The sequence below is a fragment of the Strix uralensis genome, chromosome 3 (genome assembly GCF_047716275.1).
Source record: "Strix uralensis isolate ZFMK-TIS-50842 chromosome 3, bStrUra1, whole genome shotgun sequence".
Lineage (NCBI taxonomy): Eukaryota > Metazoa > Chordata > Aves > Strigiformes > Strigidae > Strix > Strix uralensis.
The window spans coordinates 88085374-88104752 of record NC_133974.1 but is presented as its reverse complement, the minus strand read 5'-3'; the positions used below and the strand labels follow the sequence as shown (position 1 = coordinate 88104752).

The window sequence follows — 19379 nt, the reverse complement described above, 5'->3', positions numbered from 1 at the left end:
CAAATGTCCTTGCACTTGAGTCTGTTACTAATGCGTGTGTATTCATGGCTTTGGCAGAAATGGGCACTTTTGTATTTCATAAACTCCAGCACAGCTATGAGTGTTGATAATCCCGCCATCTTGTTAAAAGCCAAATTGCTTTTGTCTGGTAGTCAGGTCCAGCGTAGCAGGTTTGTACCACAGGGATCATCTCCAAATCTTGCTTGATAGTTTACATGCTGGAATGGATTCTTCCTGTATGGCAGTAGTTGGTTTGAGTCACTGACACTTTTTAGTACAGAGGAACCAATAACGGATGGCATTAGCAGAAATTAGTTTTGACATTTTTAAAACATATGGATAGCATGCAAGTTCCTACCTACAGTTACTAGAAGAGCTGCTAGGAGCTGCCAGGGCCATCTGAGCTCAGGAAACATTTGTTAGGTAGCTGTGCTCCCTTTGCAGAAATTTTGGCACCCCATGCTTTCTCTTGTGTGTGAAAGCACTAACACTATCTCATCCTGAAAAGAGATGAAGGCTAATGGCCCTACGTAGGGGTCCAGAGAAAACAGGTTAATTTATTGTCAGTGGATTTTGTCTTGTCTGTTCATGTGGTTTCCACATGTTTCGTATCCACTTGAAGCCTGACTGTGTTCCTAGAACTGTGCCTTGGTCAGTCACAGCAGCCTTGCTAGTATGATTTAGTATATTTTTGATTGTTACAATTTGCGAGCAGGCTCCAGCCTTCCCAATGATGGTGAGTCTTTGATCTCTCACCTTTTCAAGGTTTTTTTATGTCGTCTAGGCTGAAATGCAACTACAAACTTGGGCAGCTCTGAGAAGACCATCACGTGAAGTGACATGACACAGACACTTGGATCTCTAAAGTTGTGTACTTGTTTTTACATTCTTCTAGCTTCTTTGCTGCTTAGCTCAATCACTTCTGCTTCAAACCTGCAATTAAAGTATTGTGCGCTCAACGTTATATAAAAAGTTGTCAAGAACATTAATAAATGTCCAAACCGAGCTGACACTGTTTGACTGACACCATTTGGTTTTCATTTGATGAACACTTTGGAAAGGCTACTCAACTGTGCATACCCTTGGGTTGTTGCATACAGCATCGCTGTACCATAAATTAAACCCATGTGATCAAATCTTGCTGGTTTATACAGCATTAGTTACCACGCTTTATCTTTGTAACAAGGAGTTGCTGCTATCACGCTAATAATGATCTTTCTGGTAATCTCCTATATCAAGTTTCAAGTTAACCTTAGCCTTCTACAGCACTTCAGTGTGTTACGAATTTTTACACAGCCTAATGGTTGGAAAGTAAATTACATTAAGCTTGTTCTAAAGTAATTCAACTGGAAGTTCCCAGAATGGTATCTCTATGTTACTCTGCATCGTTCCCATCTCTTATTGCACACTCTTACAGAGTGATTGTCTCTAATGTTTACACTTGAGAAGAGTGCTTTCAGCATCTTCTCCTTCCTTCAGACAGAATATTAACTGTAGTGTGCAAATATTAGTAATTATGTAGTGCAGAAATTGACAGTCACTTCAGTGACTCAAAACAAAACAGATCCCTGCTCTTGACGCTTTTAATCTCAATAGTCATGTTTGCATAAAGTGATGGGAAAAATACCAGCAGTGTTACAGGACTACATAATATCTATACTAAGCTTCAAAATCATGTCAAAAGAACATTATGATGGTTGCAATGTCAAGCTTTCAAAAATAACAGTTTGTAAGCAAAGGGGCACATAGTAACTGTTCTCAGCCATAAGGCAACGGAAATAGACTGAAGGTCGGTCTTCTGCACTGCTGGGATCAGCAGAACCGCACGCTTACGGAAGGAGTATAGCAACTGAAACAAGTGGAGGATGATATTCCCCTTACTCTGTATATCCTTTTAGCAATTTGTAGGTTAGGAACTGCCTTGTCATGGAGTTTTGCAATCTGTTGTGGTGTTTGGATTATTTTTTCCTTTAATTTGTGCAATCACTTTTGAATCTATTTGTATTTTTGTCATCCACAAAACACTGCACACAGTAGCAATGTGTTCTGCAACTTCAGTATCCATATTTCCTCAAAATCTTTTTGATTCGCTTTATATAGTTTTACATTTAGCTTGCCTGAGTTTAATTTCACTTTTCTCTCCTTTGCTCTCTTTCCTTTTCTCTCTTGGACTCCAATCTACTTACTGAAGGATACCATTTTATCTGTAACATTCTTCTTTAGCTTCTCTTTTATCTGCCCTTGCATCATCTCTTGGGAGAGAAGCATTTGGTTTTACTAATCATATACATCTATGCTGAGCCTCTATTAAAATGTTTTCAAGTATTGCCAGGAAACCATTTTTCTCTTTGGCCTTCTCTTTTCTCTTAGCATACATCCTTATATTATTAAGGTCTTTCTGAAATTAAGTGTTACCAGAATGGGTTTGTGGAATACAGATGTTGTTACAAAGATAGTAAGCTGGAGTACACTGTGGTCATCCTTACAGGGGCTTTTTGACAATTGCAGCTTCAATCAGTATTATGCATTGCACAAAATCAAGAGTAGCTTCTCAGTTTGTGCATTCTCTAGTTGGTCCATGAAGCAATCATTTATGGTATGTAAAAATATATTCTCTGTATAATGTCTTTTTGTACCATCAAGCTGTTTGCAGTTATGATATGGACCTTAGTTGAATATGACATAATCTTCCCACTGGACCCTATCAAATTCAGTGCACACGGATTCTTATGCTCATGTAAGCATGTGTAGAGTATTTTATTTCATGATCATTTTCATTGTGTTGTCTCTTCTTTCACTTACTGAACACTGGTCAAGACTTCATCTGGAGACAAATTAGTTTCCTTTTTTTCCCTGTGGTATTAACACTGAAACAAGAGTTCTTTATAAATATTCAGGAATAAATGTTCATTATGCTCAGAGGAAATGAAGGAATAGCTTAGTTTGCATTTTATAGATGAAGAAATAAGACACAGGTAAGAGCCAAGAGATCCACTTATTTTGATGTCAGTTTGTGGCACACACAATGTGTTGCTTGTTTTGGTTGTTTTTTTAAAGAGTATTTATCACTGTGTAGCACTTAATATGTATCAGTGTCATTGTAAACAAGATTAGACCCCAAGGGCTCAAACTAAGTCCTCAGAAAATGACATGTGCACCAGCCCTGCCCTGCCCTCCCTCATGCAGAGAGACTTTGTGGAACATCAGCTGTGGGATCCAGATATTCTGGGTAGTTTCAAGCAACTTAAAATACGAGACTACCCTTTTTCTCTTGAATCCTAGCTTTATTTTCTCTGTTCATTTTGTCTTTTATAATACACAGAGAGAGGTCCTACAGCAGCAGTCTTTATTCCAAGGACCTGATCCTCCCCCCCCCCCAGCAGAACTGTCTGCTGTGCTTCATATGATCCTGTTAGTGTCTAGTACTGCTTTCAGTTTGATCTTTCATTGTTTTCATACAGGATTTGCCTGCTTGCCTGTGCATTCATTATACTTCTTATCAATATTCAGCCATGTTCACCATCAAATCTTTATAATTTCCTGTTTATATGTGTTTTAAAGCATAAATCTGATTGATTTCCTTTTCTGTCTCTTGTCTTGCTGCCCCACACTCTCATCGCCCAGGCTTTCCTGGGTGTGCATCCAGCTAGCTACTTCAAATCAGCTTCTGAAGTAATGGCAGCACTTTCTCCTGCAGCTTAGTGCCTTGAAGGCATTATTGGGACTAGAAGTGCACATGCTCCCTTCTGGCCTCGCTTTTGTAGGGATCCCAGAGTGCTGCTGCAAGCAGTCCAGTTACATAGTCCCCATCCTGTATCCTGCTGCCATCCCAGATGACCCTGAACTGGTCTGTCTCTTAGTGTTCTCGAGCTAATTCTGCTGCCCTTTGTGATTTGGAGAAGAAAGAGAAGTCCTACAGACCTGGTTCTCCACCAGTTCAAAATGTCACAGGGGAGTAATATAGCTGCATTCCTGTCCTTCACAGACAGTTGCTGATATTTACACTGGAGAAATGAGATGATACTTGTGGTCTAGTCCCTCTAGGACACTAAAATTCTCTGTGATTTCAGTCTGCTGTCACATTTATTGACTCTATATTGTGTGTGACCTTCACCCAGCTAATAACATAGAATCTGTGGAGTTGTGGCTTCCTTTTATTTTGCTTTCTACATTTCAAATAGTCTGTTTGGAAGAAAGTCAATCTGTGTTAAAAAGCTGCTGACAAGCTATTGATTTGTATCCCCTATGTATTTCCTCAAAGCCAAAAGCTTTTTTTCCTCACATGTTCTTTATTTTTCCTCAGTGCACTGTGTGGATTTTTCTGCTTTTGACACTGGGACATGTCCATTTGTCTCTAAAATGTCTCCATTTTCATGTGTGAAGTATCTGGGTGACCAAACCAGAGTGCTGAAGCCCTCAAAAGTGCATCAGACAGGCTGGTCAGAGCAATAGTAAATCAAGCATGAGACTCTTCGGTCTGCTACAGCAGAGCTGCAGTGTCTATTCTACATGCTTACTTTTATAAAAGAAGAGACTGTAAAAGTGCCTTGTTCTTTTAAGAACCTTAGACCCAGAGTAAGAAACAAAAGCTCAGCTTCAGTTGTTGTTCGGACTAGGAAAGCAAGAAGAAATTCCTGGAGTCCCAATCTGCAACAACCACCAGCAATCTTTCTCTACTTTTGGGTTGTATATCATGAGTTAATACCTGCAGGACTTCTAGCATGTGCTAAATAAGATAAAATTAGGACCAAACTGGGCACCCCAAAACTGTGGTTAGCCTTAAAACTAAAAAAATATTTTCTCCTTTCCACAAATTTATTTGTAAAGGCTTGGAGAATATACCATGCTGCTTATGTAGTCAGAGAATAAAATATGTTCCACAAGTGAGAGTGGGGGAGTGAATGAATAACTGAATGAATAAATATGATAAATGAAACAATGAATGAGTGGGCAAGGGCAAGAGTGGAATGATGAACTGAGGATGAAGTGGAAGAGGGTGAAAGAGAGAGGAAGAATGATGTGGGGGGAAAGTAGTGGGGAAAATGAAATAAAAGGGAGGAATTAATCAGATGAAAGAGAAGGGCAGAAACAGAAAGCTGAGTAATTTAGGAAAAGATCAGAAAAGAATGCTGGCAAAAGGTGAAGCGTGTTCTTGGTGGGCTTGTGACAGCATAGATGAAAGGAGAGAATAATTGGAATTGAGATAAGAATGATCTGAAGAAAATAGAAAAGTCAAAGGCTGACTTGGCAGGATAATAGGACAGGACCAAAGGAAAGAGGTAGGGAAAGATGCTGAGAAGTGAGAAGTAGTAGTAAAAGGAAACAGCTGCGCCGCTGGCAGACCCATGTTAGTTGTGGCTGTGCCTCTGCTTTGCTTGCATGGCCGTGGCCAGGTCAGCTACTGCTCTTGGCTTTTGGTAGCCCGGAGAGAGTACTCTAGGGCTGCTCAGAGAATCAGTTAATGAAAGTGTAAGAAAAAAATCGATTCTGTTATGAAGGTATTGTAAAAACAAAAAGCAGTAGCTTAGAACCAAATACTACCCTCTGAGGAGGCATACTCTGTCCTCACCTCTTTGTGGGCCCTGCAGTATGCTTTCTCACCTCCCAGAATTGAGATTCCTCCTTCACAGGAAGGAAACCGACAGAATCCAAAGCAGAGATATGGGTGTCTGAGGGACCACATTTTGGGAATGATTGCACAAGTATTGTTATTGCTAGTCAGCACATCTAGAAGTGACTGTTGCTGATACTGATGGGTTTAGAATATATAAATATATAAAGAACAAAATCATGATGATAAGTTAAAAAGAGCGATAGGGATAAACAGTTGCTGTATTTTTTTGGTAGGGATTTAGCCTTGTTCATTCATAGAAGGTTGTGATTCTAATTCATCATGTGTTAAAATGAAAAAATGTCCCTGAATTCTTGGATGTTTCATCTACAAAGCATATAACAAATCTAGTGCTTCAAAATGCTAATCCAAGTAAAGAAAAGGGTCTTTGAAGGGGGGTGGGGTAAGAAGTGCGTGAGTTTACTAATGTCTCATATTTAAAATAGCTTTCTTTTATAGTAAAAACATATGCAATTATAATTCATCAAAGAAAGCAAGCCACAATCCAACTTTAGTAATGCTCTTACTGATAGTATTATAGTCTTCCTTCAAGCAGTAATATGTCAACTAAGTAAGAAAATTACTTTTCCCAATCTCGAAAGCAATCACTTTTATAGCTTCATCTAGTAAATGAGAGCCTACTGTCCAATAATGAAGGGCAAAAAAAGATGTGGATTTTTTTTTTTAAATATTCTATCAAACTTTGTTGTATACTAGTTATCTCACAGACTCTACTGAATCATCAGACTCACAAAACAGATTTATACTCAGAAAATGCTATTTAGAGGAATGCTGAGTTCTTCTAAGGGGAAAGAATTGAACTGATCATCAGTGCTCTCATTATTCAGAGTTTTATTCAAAATAATCTATGGCTATTGATATGAAATACCTTAAATAACTCAAAAAGAAGTAAAAATTTGATTGAAAAATACTGATGTCAGAGTCAAGTCAGTGCAAAATGAGGACCTCTGCCATGTTTGCTACATCAGGCATCAAAACCTGTTAAAAGAGGCATGAAATGTTAGCTACTTTCAATAAAATTATTAGAGAGAAAGGAAGAGCTGTTTGGATCTAAGTTACACTAAATTCTTGTGCACAGACTCAATTTATTTTTTTTGTTTTTAAAGGTAGTCTAAAATGTGAGTCCTAAACTTTGTCCTAAACAATAAGGGTTTCTATGGCAAAACAATACAGAAATCACTGACTTCAGAGTTCAAATCCAGGTGGGAAAGCATGGAGTTGAAGCATGTCCTTTCCTGACTTGTTCCATGTAATGAACTGTAGTGTTTGTTACTGTAGTGTTCAAATGCAGCTTGCATTTGTGGGGTACTTGCTTATCAGATATCTACTGGGTGGCAGTATGTGCCTCCTAAGGACATGGTGACATGGATATGTCTTTATTAAGAATAGAATAGGTGTTTTCCAGTGGAAAATGTAGAATGTAATATTCTTTAGTAACATTTAAAAATCTTAAATAAAAAGTCAAGTACACACCACAGCGTTTAAGAAAAAGAAGTGGGAAGAAAGGAAAGAACTATTACAGCACAAATAATAAAACCCCATGGGACTAACAAGGTTAATTAACTTTTAAAAATCATGTTGTTATATCTTCTGCATTGGGGAAATAGGTATCAGGCTTCAAATCCTGTTTCTGAATACTGGGGGTTTTTAACATGGGCTGCATTGCATTTTGTGGTTTTCCTTACGGAATGTCAGTGATTTATGGAAGCCTTCTGTCTTGGTGAAAATGAGAAAGCCATGGGGTTGCTCTGGAAACTGAATTTCCATCTTTGGAAGGACCAGAGGTCTGTAGTTGTATGAGTTTCTTCCTTGTCTGCAGTCTAAAATTCTGTGCATAGGTTAATTAAACATGCCCACGTGTGATTAATCAACTGAGCTACCTGCTATTTGCAAGGAAGCTCAAGTAGAGTGTGCCTGTGCTGTATCTATTCTGTGGGTAAAGAGGAGACCTTTTATCGCTATGCTGTTGTATTTGTCATGGTTTGCCCACCCTGCAGTTAAGATGAACCTTTGGCTTTTTGTCAGTGAATCAGAAATTATGTGTAGCTGGGTGGGTAAGTATTACAAAGAAATATTGTCAGGCCTCTCTTTCATCTCTCTTGTGACACGGGCCGGGAAGCATTTTCGTTATACATCCGTTTTTTCTGCTGCATAAATCAAAAGAGCCCAACAAGCAGCGCAAAATGCGTTCATGTGGGTGAGAGCTGTAACACTCCTACACTGATCTCTGTCTACAGCTGGGTACTTTGCTGAGAAATTAGTATTTTGACTACTTGGACTAGCAACACAGGGAACATTTGACATCTTCAAAGCCACCCTAAGGGCCTATTTAGACAAACGTTACCTTGGGAACTAACTAGCTCCCAAGATATCATTGGAGTTAAACAAGTAATTGAAAGAAATTAATTCTGACCTTCCCTTTGTTCTCAAGAATCTGCCATCCTACATCCAGTCAGCAAACTCTGCACACACGAGGATCCCCTCACAGGACTTTTTTGGATCTTCTGTGTCGCTGTGGTCCCCTGTGTAAGCATGTGGGAAATGTCATCCCAAGCAAATGCCAGCATTGCCCTCCGATCTGCTTTGTTTGCACAAGGCAAATGGTTATGCAAGATAAAAGGCAAACAAATACTGGGACTTTCCACCTGGAATTTGAGAGGCCTGATTTTGAGAGGAACAGAGACTACGATTATGTGGGCCTACTTTTAAATAGCAGCACTGACATAAGTAGTTCCTGCATCTTGTTGCACCCAGCCACAAGCCACTCATTACACGCTTGTGCTGTGCCTTCAGCTATGTTGGAAAAATTGTTTACTGCCACATGGTGAGCTGGCCTAGTGAATTGGTTTGTTTGAAACAACAATTTTACTTTTATTTATTTTTAACCTGGATCCATTTTCCCATCCAGTTCATTCTTTGGACCCCGAAAAAGCTACTTGGGCACAGCTGAGGAGGTTGTGGAGGGAAGGAGAAGGGTTGCTGAAAAAGAGGTCTGTTTGTGCCACTATTAGTGGGGGGTTTTGAGGGGGTTTTTTAAGGGGGTTTTTTAATCATGCGAGTTGTAATTCTGTAATACTTTGTTTTCAGTTGAAGAGCTGAGTTTTGTAATCCTCATTTCTCACTATTTCTTTTTCTTCCTGCTCCCTTCAGTCCCTGCACTCAGCTCTTGGCTTCTTCAACTGTGTGGATAGAGCAGTTTCTGGGGCTGTGCTGGCTCACAGAAATTATTTCAATCCACTGAATGAGTGAAAAACAAAGCAAAAAAACAATGGTGAGTGTAGAGGATATTTGTTCTCCCTGATCATGCAGGACAGAGCCCAACAGTGTGTCACAGTCTTCTGGGGAGGGAAGGGAACCAGGCGAGAAGCTGGCTCAGTGCCTGGAGAGGGGGCTGGGAAGTCCTCTTCTCACACCCGCAACTCCACAGGGAGATCCTTGACTGCAGCCTGTCTGCTCAGAGAAGCTTGCTCATAGCAGCCTTTCCTCCAAGCTTCAGCCAGGCATGGGCACGTGAGCTGGCTGGGGAACGTGCCAGTGGAGATGAGCAGTGGCAGCACACAGGGGGCAGGGAGTGTTTTCTTTGTGTTTTCCCTGATCCACCCACGCCACAGCCCTGAGTGCGTGGGCCCATCCATTGCAATTCCAGTGGGTGCTGCAGGATGCTGTCCAGAGACAGACCAGAGGGGCCCATGGAGCTACAGTCAGAGATTCCTCTCCCCTGTGCACTGATTTCCTCAAAATTATTTTTCTATCAGTGTCTTCAGATGGTGTAAAATAAAGCGGTAAGCATTACAGTAATTTTTTATGAAAATATCTCCATCAGAAACAGTCTCATTTTGCTACAGGCAACATTAACTTTGGGGGCAGGTGTTCTTTTGAGAAGCTGCGTGTGCACATAGTTTATGGCTGATTGTACATGAGGAGCAAGTGGGAATTTCATTCAGGAAGAAAGTATGTTTGTCATGCAGGTAGTTTGATATTACAGTTTAAGGCAGGCCAAGGTGGTGTTAACAAAAGTTGTATATTGAGAAGGTTTTCCAGCAATTGCTTGGGCTTGTACTAGAATGTACTTTCTATGATTTCATTTTTGTGTGGCAGTTGTATATGGAGTTCCTAAAGAAAAGGCAGCGAGGCTTTTATTGTACACTTTTTTTTTTTTTTTTTTTTTTTTTTTACAGTTGCTATGGGCTTGGACTGGTGAATAGCACATAATCCCAGAGTGGTTCCTGTTCAGCCCTGGCAGTTTTTAAGAAGGAGAGTGGTGGTGTGTGAGGAGCAGAGGGCAATGTAAACACAACAGCTGATTCAAAGTTACAGTATTACCATCAGAGATTTCCCTAAAAGTCCTTGAGTGTTCTCTCTTTAAAATAAGTCTGAAGGCCAGGCAGACTTTTAAATTGCATTTCAAATCAAATATTCCATAAAGAGCACAGAAATAGTAAATAGTCTAGTTTGTCTTTTAATCATTCAGAGACATAGTAAAAATAACTTTGTTGTCGAGGAGTGCATTCCTCTGCTTTTGTGCTTGTCCTCCTCTGAGTGCTGACAGGTCATGCTAATGGGGCTTCTGGAACAACTCCAGACTTTTTGCAATCAGTTGAGAAAAAAGCATGAAAATTCCTGGGGAGATGATCCTCTGCCTGGGTCACTTGTGTCTGCCCAATATGAAACAGCTACTCCACTGCTTGTGAGCAGGGTATGGAAAACTCTGGATTTTTGTCTCAGTGGAGTAAAAATTATTTTTATTCGTGGGTGTCCTTTGTGCTTAGTCTTGTAATTGCAAGCAAATAAATAAAATGAAGGGGTCTGTTGCAAAATGTAGGGAAGGAGATACTAATTTTCTATATCTATATGTGTACACATCCATATCCTAGTGAGCAAATTGTATTTTAAAAATTAAGTTTGCATCCTAGGGGTAATAAAGGATCTGTTGTTGATCTTTCTGAGTTAGCACATGAGGATTAACTGGATCTGAAAACTCAGTTTAGGTGAAAGAATGCAGAAGGTCTATGGCATGATGGCAAGTGCTGCGTGTGCTGCGTCCCATCCATTTGATAGCCCCATGTGGGAGAGGCCGTGCAAGGTGGTGTGCAGGTGGCTTGAGCACCAGCTGTGCTCAGGTGTGCATGTGCTTGTGAGCACTAGGGTTCACGGCATGGACTAGTTAAGTCTGCTCTTGAGTCTGGCTTGAGGCCACCCTTCAAAAGGTATAGATCAAAATGTGTATCTTTGTGTGCCAAGTGACTCAGCAGCAGGCTGAAACAAAGAGGCCACAGCTCACGTTCTCAGACTCCTTTTTAAAGGCCTCATTGCTTGGAGTATTTGCTTGGGAATACACAGAATTAGGAGAGGGGAAAAAGTGCTGTGAGCAAAACATATGGTCATGATAATGAAGAGAGTGAAGGGGCAGGAGGAATGGGGTAAGGAGAGGAGGGCAGCTGTTTCTACTGTGGCCAGCTTGGTGGTGGCACTGGGAACAGTGGCTGGAAGACGCACAGCGCGTTGGATGTGGTGCGGGAGCATTTGTCAAGTTCAAACTGCAAATATACAAGAAGAGAGCTGTAAGCAGTGTTGCTTTCACTGGCCAAACACATTTCATATACTAGCGCTTCCTTGTATCCTGCTGTCCCTTCTCCTTTGCCATCCCTTTACAACCTCCCCACTACCAACAGCCCGGTGTACCTCCCCCTGCCACAACATGCTGACCCTTCCATCTCCTGCTGTGCCTATGCAGCCTGCACTTGACAAGCTGTTTCCCCAAAGTGAGGAAGGAGAGGCATTCAAAAACCCCTGTTTATCTTCTCCACCTTTACAAATCTCCCGTTCCTAGCAGGGGGTAGCAGAGCCCAGCCTGGCTCCACGACCCTTTCTCCTGGGGCTCTGCAAGATGCACAGTCCCAACACATGCCATCAGATCATGTATCTCCCTTTCTCTCCACCCTCTTTCTATTGCAGTACTCTTTCCTACTGTCAGGGCTAATGAGGTCAGGGCTCTTGGCGCTTTTCTCATTCTTGCTCTGCCTGTTGTGAATCACCCGTCACTGTTGCTGCAACTTCCCAGATGCCTCTGTTTGCCTCTTCTCTCAATACTTAAGTCCTTCCCCTTTCCCATTTTTCTTTCTCTCTGGTTTTAAAAACACTATCGTGAAAGTAAGAAAGTTGTGAAGACAGAAGGCCAATTTTAGCCGTGGTACAAGCAAATGCAGCTTCTGTTTCTTGGGCGTTAATGTTTGCTAACTCCAGAGTGAGTTTAGCCTGGAACTGGTGCTGTTGGAAACTGTTGCAGGCAGAATTTGCATGTTTGCTTTCAAGGCAGCTGTGATAATAGCTGCCTAAACAGTTGCTCTTTCTGGATCTTCTTTACAAAAATTATTTACCCTATCCACCAAAGAGGCGATTTGGCTCAGTGATGTTGCCTCTGTACCAGGACAACATGGTAGTATCCTAGACTTCTCACAGGTGTTGGATCCAAAGCCTCCCAGTGCACCTTCTCTACTGTTGCATAAACCTGGATCTGGAGGCCAAGTGGCAGCCCTGTGAACCCCAGCCTGGTGCAGTCTCTCATGAAGAAGAATCTCCCGGTTTGTGTAGCTGACTGGTGACCTTGCTTGAGCAGCAGTAAAATCCACAGCTAGCATATGCTGCAACACAGGTGCGCCAAGGTGCACTTCTCGATGACATACAGTTTTTCATAATAGAGCGTATATGTGATGAGCTCTTGATCAGTCTCCTGCTAACAGCTTACTGTTTTGATTCAAATATATAGAAAAGGACCTAGCCTTAAGCTCCTGTTCTTGACGTCAAGCTTGCCCTGTAGCTTTCATGACATTGTTAGTGGAGTATCTGAGAGCAGGCGGTTAGACCGAACAGGATGTTGCAAGGCTAGAAATGGTAAATGGCACTTGCTTGTGCCATCCTTCTACTTTAGGATTGAGAATTGAATTTATTTTGGAAATGGATGAAAAGTCAGTCTTTTTGCAATACTACTAATGTTTTCTGTTTTCTTCCTCCATTATGAGACAAAGCAAGAGGTTAAGTGGCAGCCTGGCACCTCCCAGGGGCTGTGTTCTCATCACATGGAGAATGTCCAGGCTTTCAATGGCAGGGTCCCCTCTGTGCATCCCAGACTGCATCAGTCATCTCCCTTATACAGAGTTCAAAACCTCCTACGTAGAAGAAAAAGTACTCAGAGAAATGTCTGTTATTTAAAGCATGCTTTGCTCCCTACAGTGGTCTTTTTTTTCCTGCAGAAAGAGGGCAATCTGGCTCAGCCTTTAGAATGCACAATTTTATGGGACAGGCAAATCCACTTGAGTTTTAAGTGACAGCACTGGTTTTCTCCAAGATCTCACCCTGCAGTTTAATCTTCAGTGAAACAAAATTGTTAGATTTATTTTTTAAGAATCTGGCATCTGTATTAGTAATCAAGCCTACAAATTGTGCCTTATGGTTGAACTCAGTAGACCCACAGCTTTGTGTAATTGAGACTGCAGAATGATAAAGAGTTCTGTTATGGCTTCACATATTGATCAGTCCAATTTAATTTCCTCATGGGACCTGAACCATGCTAGGGATGATGGATTGTGTTGAAGGCCTGATAAGCCTATTTTAACAAAGCATCTCAAGGGCCTCTGGAGCAGATGCAATTATCAATACTGATGCATGTTTCCTTTCATCAAAAGTTAAGGGCTCATTAATAGGCTGCACAGCAGCTGCTGTTTGCAACACATGACTTTTTTTTAATTAACTTGGAGATACTGTTTCCACAGCCTTAGGAGTTGGCTGTTTCCAGAAGAAAAAGAAATTGGATTCCAGGTTTTGATTTTAATGGTATGTGTGATAGCAGTATCTCCTGCACTGCTATATTCACTATTTTGGTAATTGAAGCCTAGATTATATTTTAGAGTGATAGTCCCACCCCACTGCTTATGCCCATGTCTAAACTGCCCACGCCCACAAATCCTGGTGTTTTACAACTTTTGAATTTTGTGCCAGGTTACTGACGATGTCTGCTGGTTTTAATTTTACTATTACTGGTTAAATAGCCTTCTGTTGTAACTTCAGCAATTAGCATTTTTGTTTGGCATTGGAGATTCCAAAAATGTTTTAAAACTCTGTTTATTTTAGGCTCTTGGTTACGAGAAGGAAGCTCATTGTTGCTTCTGACTGTTTTGCCTTTCCTATACAAAAATACTAACATTTCATTTATAACCTATTTGATGTAGGGGTGTTGTGGGTGTTGGATTCATACTGCTGTTTTATGTTGCAGATTGGATATATGGAAAGAAAATATGATTGTGGCAAATTGCTATGTTAAATTATTTTAAATGCAGTTTTCAGATACGCAGCTAGAAGTTTAGCGCCTTACAGAATTGTTTTCCTTAGCTAGTAGGAGTTGCTTTTGTTTTGTTTATTCATCAGAAAACAATTTAAACCATTTAACACCTGCTATAGTGTTTTCTGATTTCTATTTCATGCACATTATCTCATTAATTAGCACAGTTCTACTCATTAACACATGGATTGAAAGTCAGCAGCAACATGTCCCAAGGAAAATTGGAAAATACCTTTGTTTCTAAGCATAGATGAATGTGGATGGCTGATACCTAGAAAAAATTGGAAAGGTAACTGTGTTGCCGCAGATGTAATTGCACAATGAACCAAATTCTGTAACTTGCTCAAAACCCTATGTTGCATGTGTGGTGCTTCATGAAAAGTGGCATCTTACCTGAATTTTCTTCTCTTCTTGATGTCTGAACTTCTAGAATCATTTGTTCAAGTGAGAATTACAGTTTTCATAATAAAAAAGAAATATTTAACACTGGTAACTGTTGCTTAAAATTGCGAGTTGAGTGTTTCTTAGGAGGTCAGAAATTGGAAGTTAGGTGAAAAGAAGTATATTTTAGTTCTTCAGGTATCCTGGAATTCTTCTGAAGTTGTGACTTATATCCAACCGTTACTAGAATTCATGGTACTGAAGATCCCATGAATGTTTAATGGAAGATGGCTGGCACTGTTACTGCCCTCCAGGCTGCTGTTTGCGTCGCTCCTCTTCCCCAGTTACTGTCATGACTAAAATGTGAAGATTTAGATTACTTCGGAAATGATTAATTCAGATTAATCACCTAATCTTACAAACACTGGAGCACTGAAAGAACAATAATTATGTGAGAAATCCCCTAAACTCACCTAATATTAAGTATATTCTGGATTTAGTCCTGCAAACATACTGATTGGTCCAATTCAGACATTCCTACTGATGTGACGGAGCCAGCGTGCTTTTACCTGACAAGTAGCTCCTTTGATTTCAGTGGCCTATAATCCTTATTAAAACTGTGCAAAGTGGTAGGTTGAATGTCTCAGATTAGCAGGTTTAAGAGCAGTTTCAGCATACTTCAGGCCTTTGCTTACTTTCTCACTCCTTAATTATCCACCCATATTCCTCTTGTCAGGGTCTTTTCCATGTAACAGCCCACCACAGGCTACCTGCTTGAACCCCTGCACAGGGCAAAGGAGCAGAGTCTGATTTTCAGGAAGGGGTTGTACTTGGTTTCATATTTTAAAGGTCATTGTTATAATATGTAGCAAGTTTGAGTTCCAGAACAGACCTTTAAAAATAAACTAGTTTTAGGAACATACAGTGCTGGAAAAAAAATAGCACTTACTTGGTTTTTAAAATGGAAGAAAATTAAGTAAACAGTGTAATGCATGGGAATTTCCCTATACCTGGTTTTCTGGAATATATGTTATTTAAAGGTCTTAAATAGTGGGACAGTAACTGTTTATCATTGATTTTAAACCTGTTTAATTACATCCCTCAATGGTTTTGGAAGCTGAGACCCTAAAATGTGAAGTTGTTTCTTTTTTTAATAACATAAATTATGTTATTTTAAACAATGTTATTTATTATTCTATCCTTAAATCTCTAGGTGCTGAAGTGCTATATATGAACATGTCAGCATATAATGAAGGTCGGCTTCAGTCATCCTTCTGGATTGTTGATAAACAGCACGTGTACATTGGAAGTGCCAGCCTAGACTGGAGATCGCTGGGACAGGTAATTTAATTGATAATTCTATACCCTTTGAGGGTATAATGAGGAAAGAAAGTAATGGTTTTGAGGCCAGTAAGTGGAGATGGATATCTTCCTTTTTCTGATAATTTGCTGGCAAAAGTGCCAGCATGAAAAACTGTGCTTCCACAGTTTTCATGACTCTTCTGTGTTGGCAGAAGTGTATTACTATAAATTTTACTTCTTTTCATTGGAATAGCTATCCTCAACAGTTATGCTTTGGGTTAAATTTTAAAAACTTAAAAAATTTTATGGCCTTTATTGATTTCTGTGATGATTTTGTTGTTTGAAGATTGTAAGTTCTAGTTTATTTATTTAAAAAAAAAAAAAAAGTGAGCAAATCTGTTGGAAAACAAACCATTATGGAAACTTTGTGGTAATGTCCCTCTCATCTGCTATTTAAATAAAGGAAAGCAAAATTTGGTAAGACGTCCACATGGATGGTGTGTATTTTCCTGAAATACATGCCACCCTTGGGGAGGGAGAGATTGATGGGTAGAGAAAGGCAAATAGCATGAGAATTTTGGGGGTTGTACGTATTAGAGAGAATTCTGTATTTTGATTCCTCGTAAACATAAGAGTTGAAGGCTGTACACTAAGGCCTCTCCAGTGCTGAGGACTCTCTACAGTCTACAACCATTTTGAAGAAGTAATTCATCAGTAATGCAGCTTATTTGCCTTCTTGTAGGTATCTGTAGCTTTTTTCTTTCCACAACAGTCTCAGGATTATTAATGGCTGTCATGTTCATTTTTGCTACATACCGCTGGCTGTGTGAGGTTGCTGTTGGTCATAGAGCGTGGGACCTGTGGTTTAGATCTCAGTAACTGAAATGCACAACACAGGGGACAAAGAAGTAGTTCTAAGTCGTTATTAGTTGCAGTAAAAAAGCTTACTTTTTAAATATAATCAGAATCTCAAATACACATAAATAATTTTGAACATAGAGTCTAGTGATTTTGAAAAGAAGGTGTGTGTTGGTTGTGTTGAAGTTTTTAAGGTTTGTTTGGAGCTAAGAGTCTGAAAGTCTGAATAAAAACAAATCAACCATTTTAGTAAAGAAAGAGTGAATAAATACATTTTTTTGCTGTTCCTATGTGTATTCATTTATTTTAAAGGTAACTTTTTGAATGTTTACAAAGGAATCTGGAAGACTGGTAGAAAACAGGATGTTGTGAACAAACCAGAGAAAGTCTTGGCCAAGAGGATGTTGTATTTTTAATTAATGTGAGAACATATAGTTTGGGCTTTTGGACAGTTTTGAAATTAAATGTTTATACATTGTCTGTGCCTCATGAGCTAAACTGTATGTCATAACAAAATCAGAAATATGTATGTTATAACTTCACAGAACTATTTAGCTTATAAATAGTTTAGCGTTGAAGCCTCTTCTAATTGGGATTTCGAGTACTCATGAAAATAATAAATGTGGAGAAAAGAAGGACATCTCCCACATGGATTATTATATTATTATATTTAATGGTTGTGTTTATGATCTTCATCACAGATGCTACAATTCCGTATAGGTTTGGTCTTCTCATACTGAAGTAAATCGTAACTCTTGTGACATACCTACCTTAAACTTTGATGCCAGTTCTTTGTGGGCCAGTGTTTCAAATGTGATTCCTCACTGTTAGTTTTATCACACTCTTTTCTGCATGCATTTGGATGTGTTTTTCCATCTTATTGTCATATAACAGTGTATTTTTATATGTAGTGATAAGATGAAACTCAGAATATTTCTACAGAGCAAAAAGAAATCTCTCTGAACTGCAGTTAAAGAGAATCTGCTTTCAATTAGTTGAGAAATGTACGCTGGGGTTTCAGAAGGGCCTAAGGGAATTAGATACTTGGCTCCTGTTGACATCAGATATGAGTATCCAATTTCCTTACCCCAGCATTACAGGTTAATAAATCAGGGCAGCTGTCAAAGAGATCTGATATGCAGTCCTTAAAATAATAATCTGTCTTGAACTTTTCACATAAGTGGTAAAATAAGCACAGAACTCTGTCACTTTATTCTGAGTGCTTTCCTCAAGGAACATGCTTTGCTCATGCATGGGACCTAATCTTGAAGTCGACGGTGAGCCAAGCCCTCACTGGGGAAGCACATCTCCCACAGGTTCTCATTATCAGAGTCCCAGTGTAGCTGCAACTGAGGGATCAATTCCCTCTTGTCTCAAAGCAGCCTAAATGTGTGTGAGGAGTGAGTTTAACTGGGAAATAGTGGAGCAGATAGTGCCAGGCCTGTTCAGACCCAGGCCCTTGCACTTGCACTGCCCACAGTATCAGGGTAGGACTTGTGCAGTTTTGCAGCGGGAGGCAGGGAACTTGCTGCAGATGTCACTGCATGTTTCCTGTTACATCCTGGTTTACCTGCAGGGAAAGGATGGTGAAAAGGCAGACTGGGCTGTTGATTAGTCACATATGGTCCCTTTAAAAGCTCATCTGACTTTGAGAGCGACAGAACTGTGCTTATTGAATCAACAAACCACTTTGGCCAGTATTACTAGATCTTGACAGCAAATCACAGAATAAAGTAGGTCTCTGCTATTCTAGAAACATATGGTACTTTGGCCTGTCAAGCACAGCAGTTGTCTTCTCACAGTCACATCCAGTACGAGTCAGTCACCTTGTAGCTAGCAATGTCTCATTATTCAGCAGCACAGTTCCAGTGTAAGTTATGTGAGTGTATCCCGTCTTGCATCTAATAATATCTAAAATGCAGTTAAAAGCTCAAGATTTTAACTGTGCATGGTTGTCATATCTTTTCAGATGTCTTCCCCTATACTTTCTACATGCATGTTTATTGCTTCCTCTGTACTGAACCTTTGCATCCATTCAGGCCAGTACACTGCATAGTTCATATAGGAGCACCTACCTGCTTTGCTGGTGTGGCAGTTGCACTAGAGATGCAGCAGGTCTCTACGGTATTTCACCCTGGGCTAAAGTTCCAGAGCCTTCCTACCTCTTGCTTGCTAGGGGCCTAAAGATGTAGAAAGGCTTCTGTGACATAATAGTACAGAGCATTTAACATATAGCAGCTCAGCATACCAGCGAATATTTATGCAAGGTTACTGTGGTAGATATAAGTGGACTTTATTGCTATTTTGTCCCTTTGCAGGGGAATTTAAAAAAAAAAAAAAAAAAAGTCATTCTTCTCTTGGGAACCTGAGTCTAAAGCTGAAACAGTAATTTATTTTTAACAGCTCCTTAGAAAACAACATCAGGACTTGTCGAAAGGTGTCAGCTTTGTTTTTACAATCTTTGTGGAAAATTCTTCTCTCCATTTATAAGCTGGACACAAGAGATCAATCTCATATGAGGCTTACTGAGTTTTGTTGCCATCTTCTTGACTTGCCAGCACTGACAAGAAGCAATACTAGTATTTCCTTTAAAAGTAAATTTTCTGCATCAAGGACTGATTTTTGTATGCTGCATATATTACTTGGGGAATAACCTTTAAAGTTGCATATATCCTTGTGGCTTTGCTGTCAAAGTTTTAATACTTGCCAGAGTCTCAGCTTTGAAATTACAGGCAAGTCTGACAGCACATCATTACTTTTCAAGTAAAGCTATGTTTCAGTTAGGTTGCAAGTTTGCCAAAAAGCTAATAATTTTGGCTGAAATCATCTATGCCAGCTATCTGCTTCAGTCTGAAATAAAACCCACAAGCA

General features: G+C 39.9%; 1 protein-coding gene across 1 annotated transcript in view; it reads left to right on the top strand.

Moving 5' to 3' along the window:
- The window catches only part of PLD5 (phospholipase D family member 5), a 189423-nt gene that overhangs the window by 133805 nt on the left and 36239 nt on the right, over positions 1 to 19379 (top strand). Inside the window, exon 5 of the mRNA XM_074863234.1 lies at positions 15562 to 15689. Within this exon, the coding sequence (XP_074719335.1) occupies positions 15562 to 15689 (128 nt within the window). The remainder of the gene's footprint in view (positions 1 to 15561; positions 15690 to 19379) is intronic.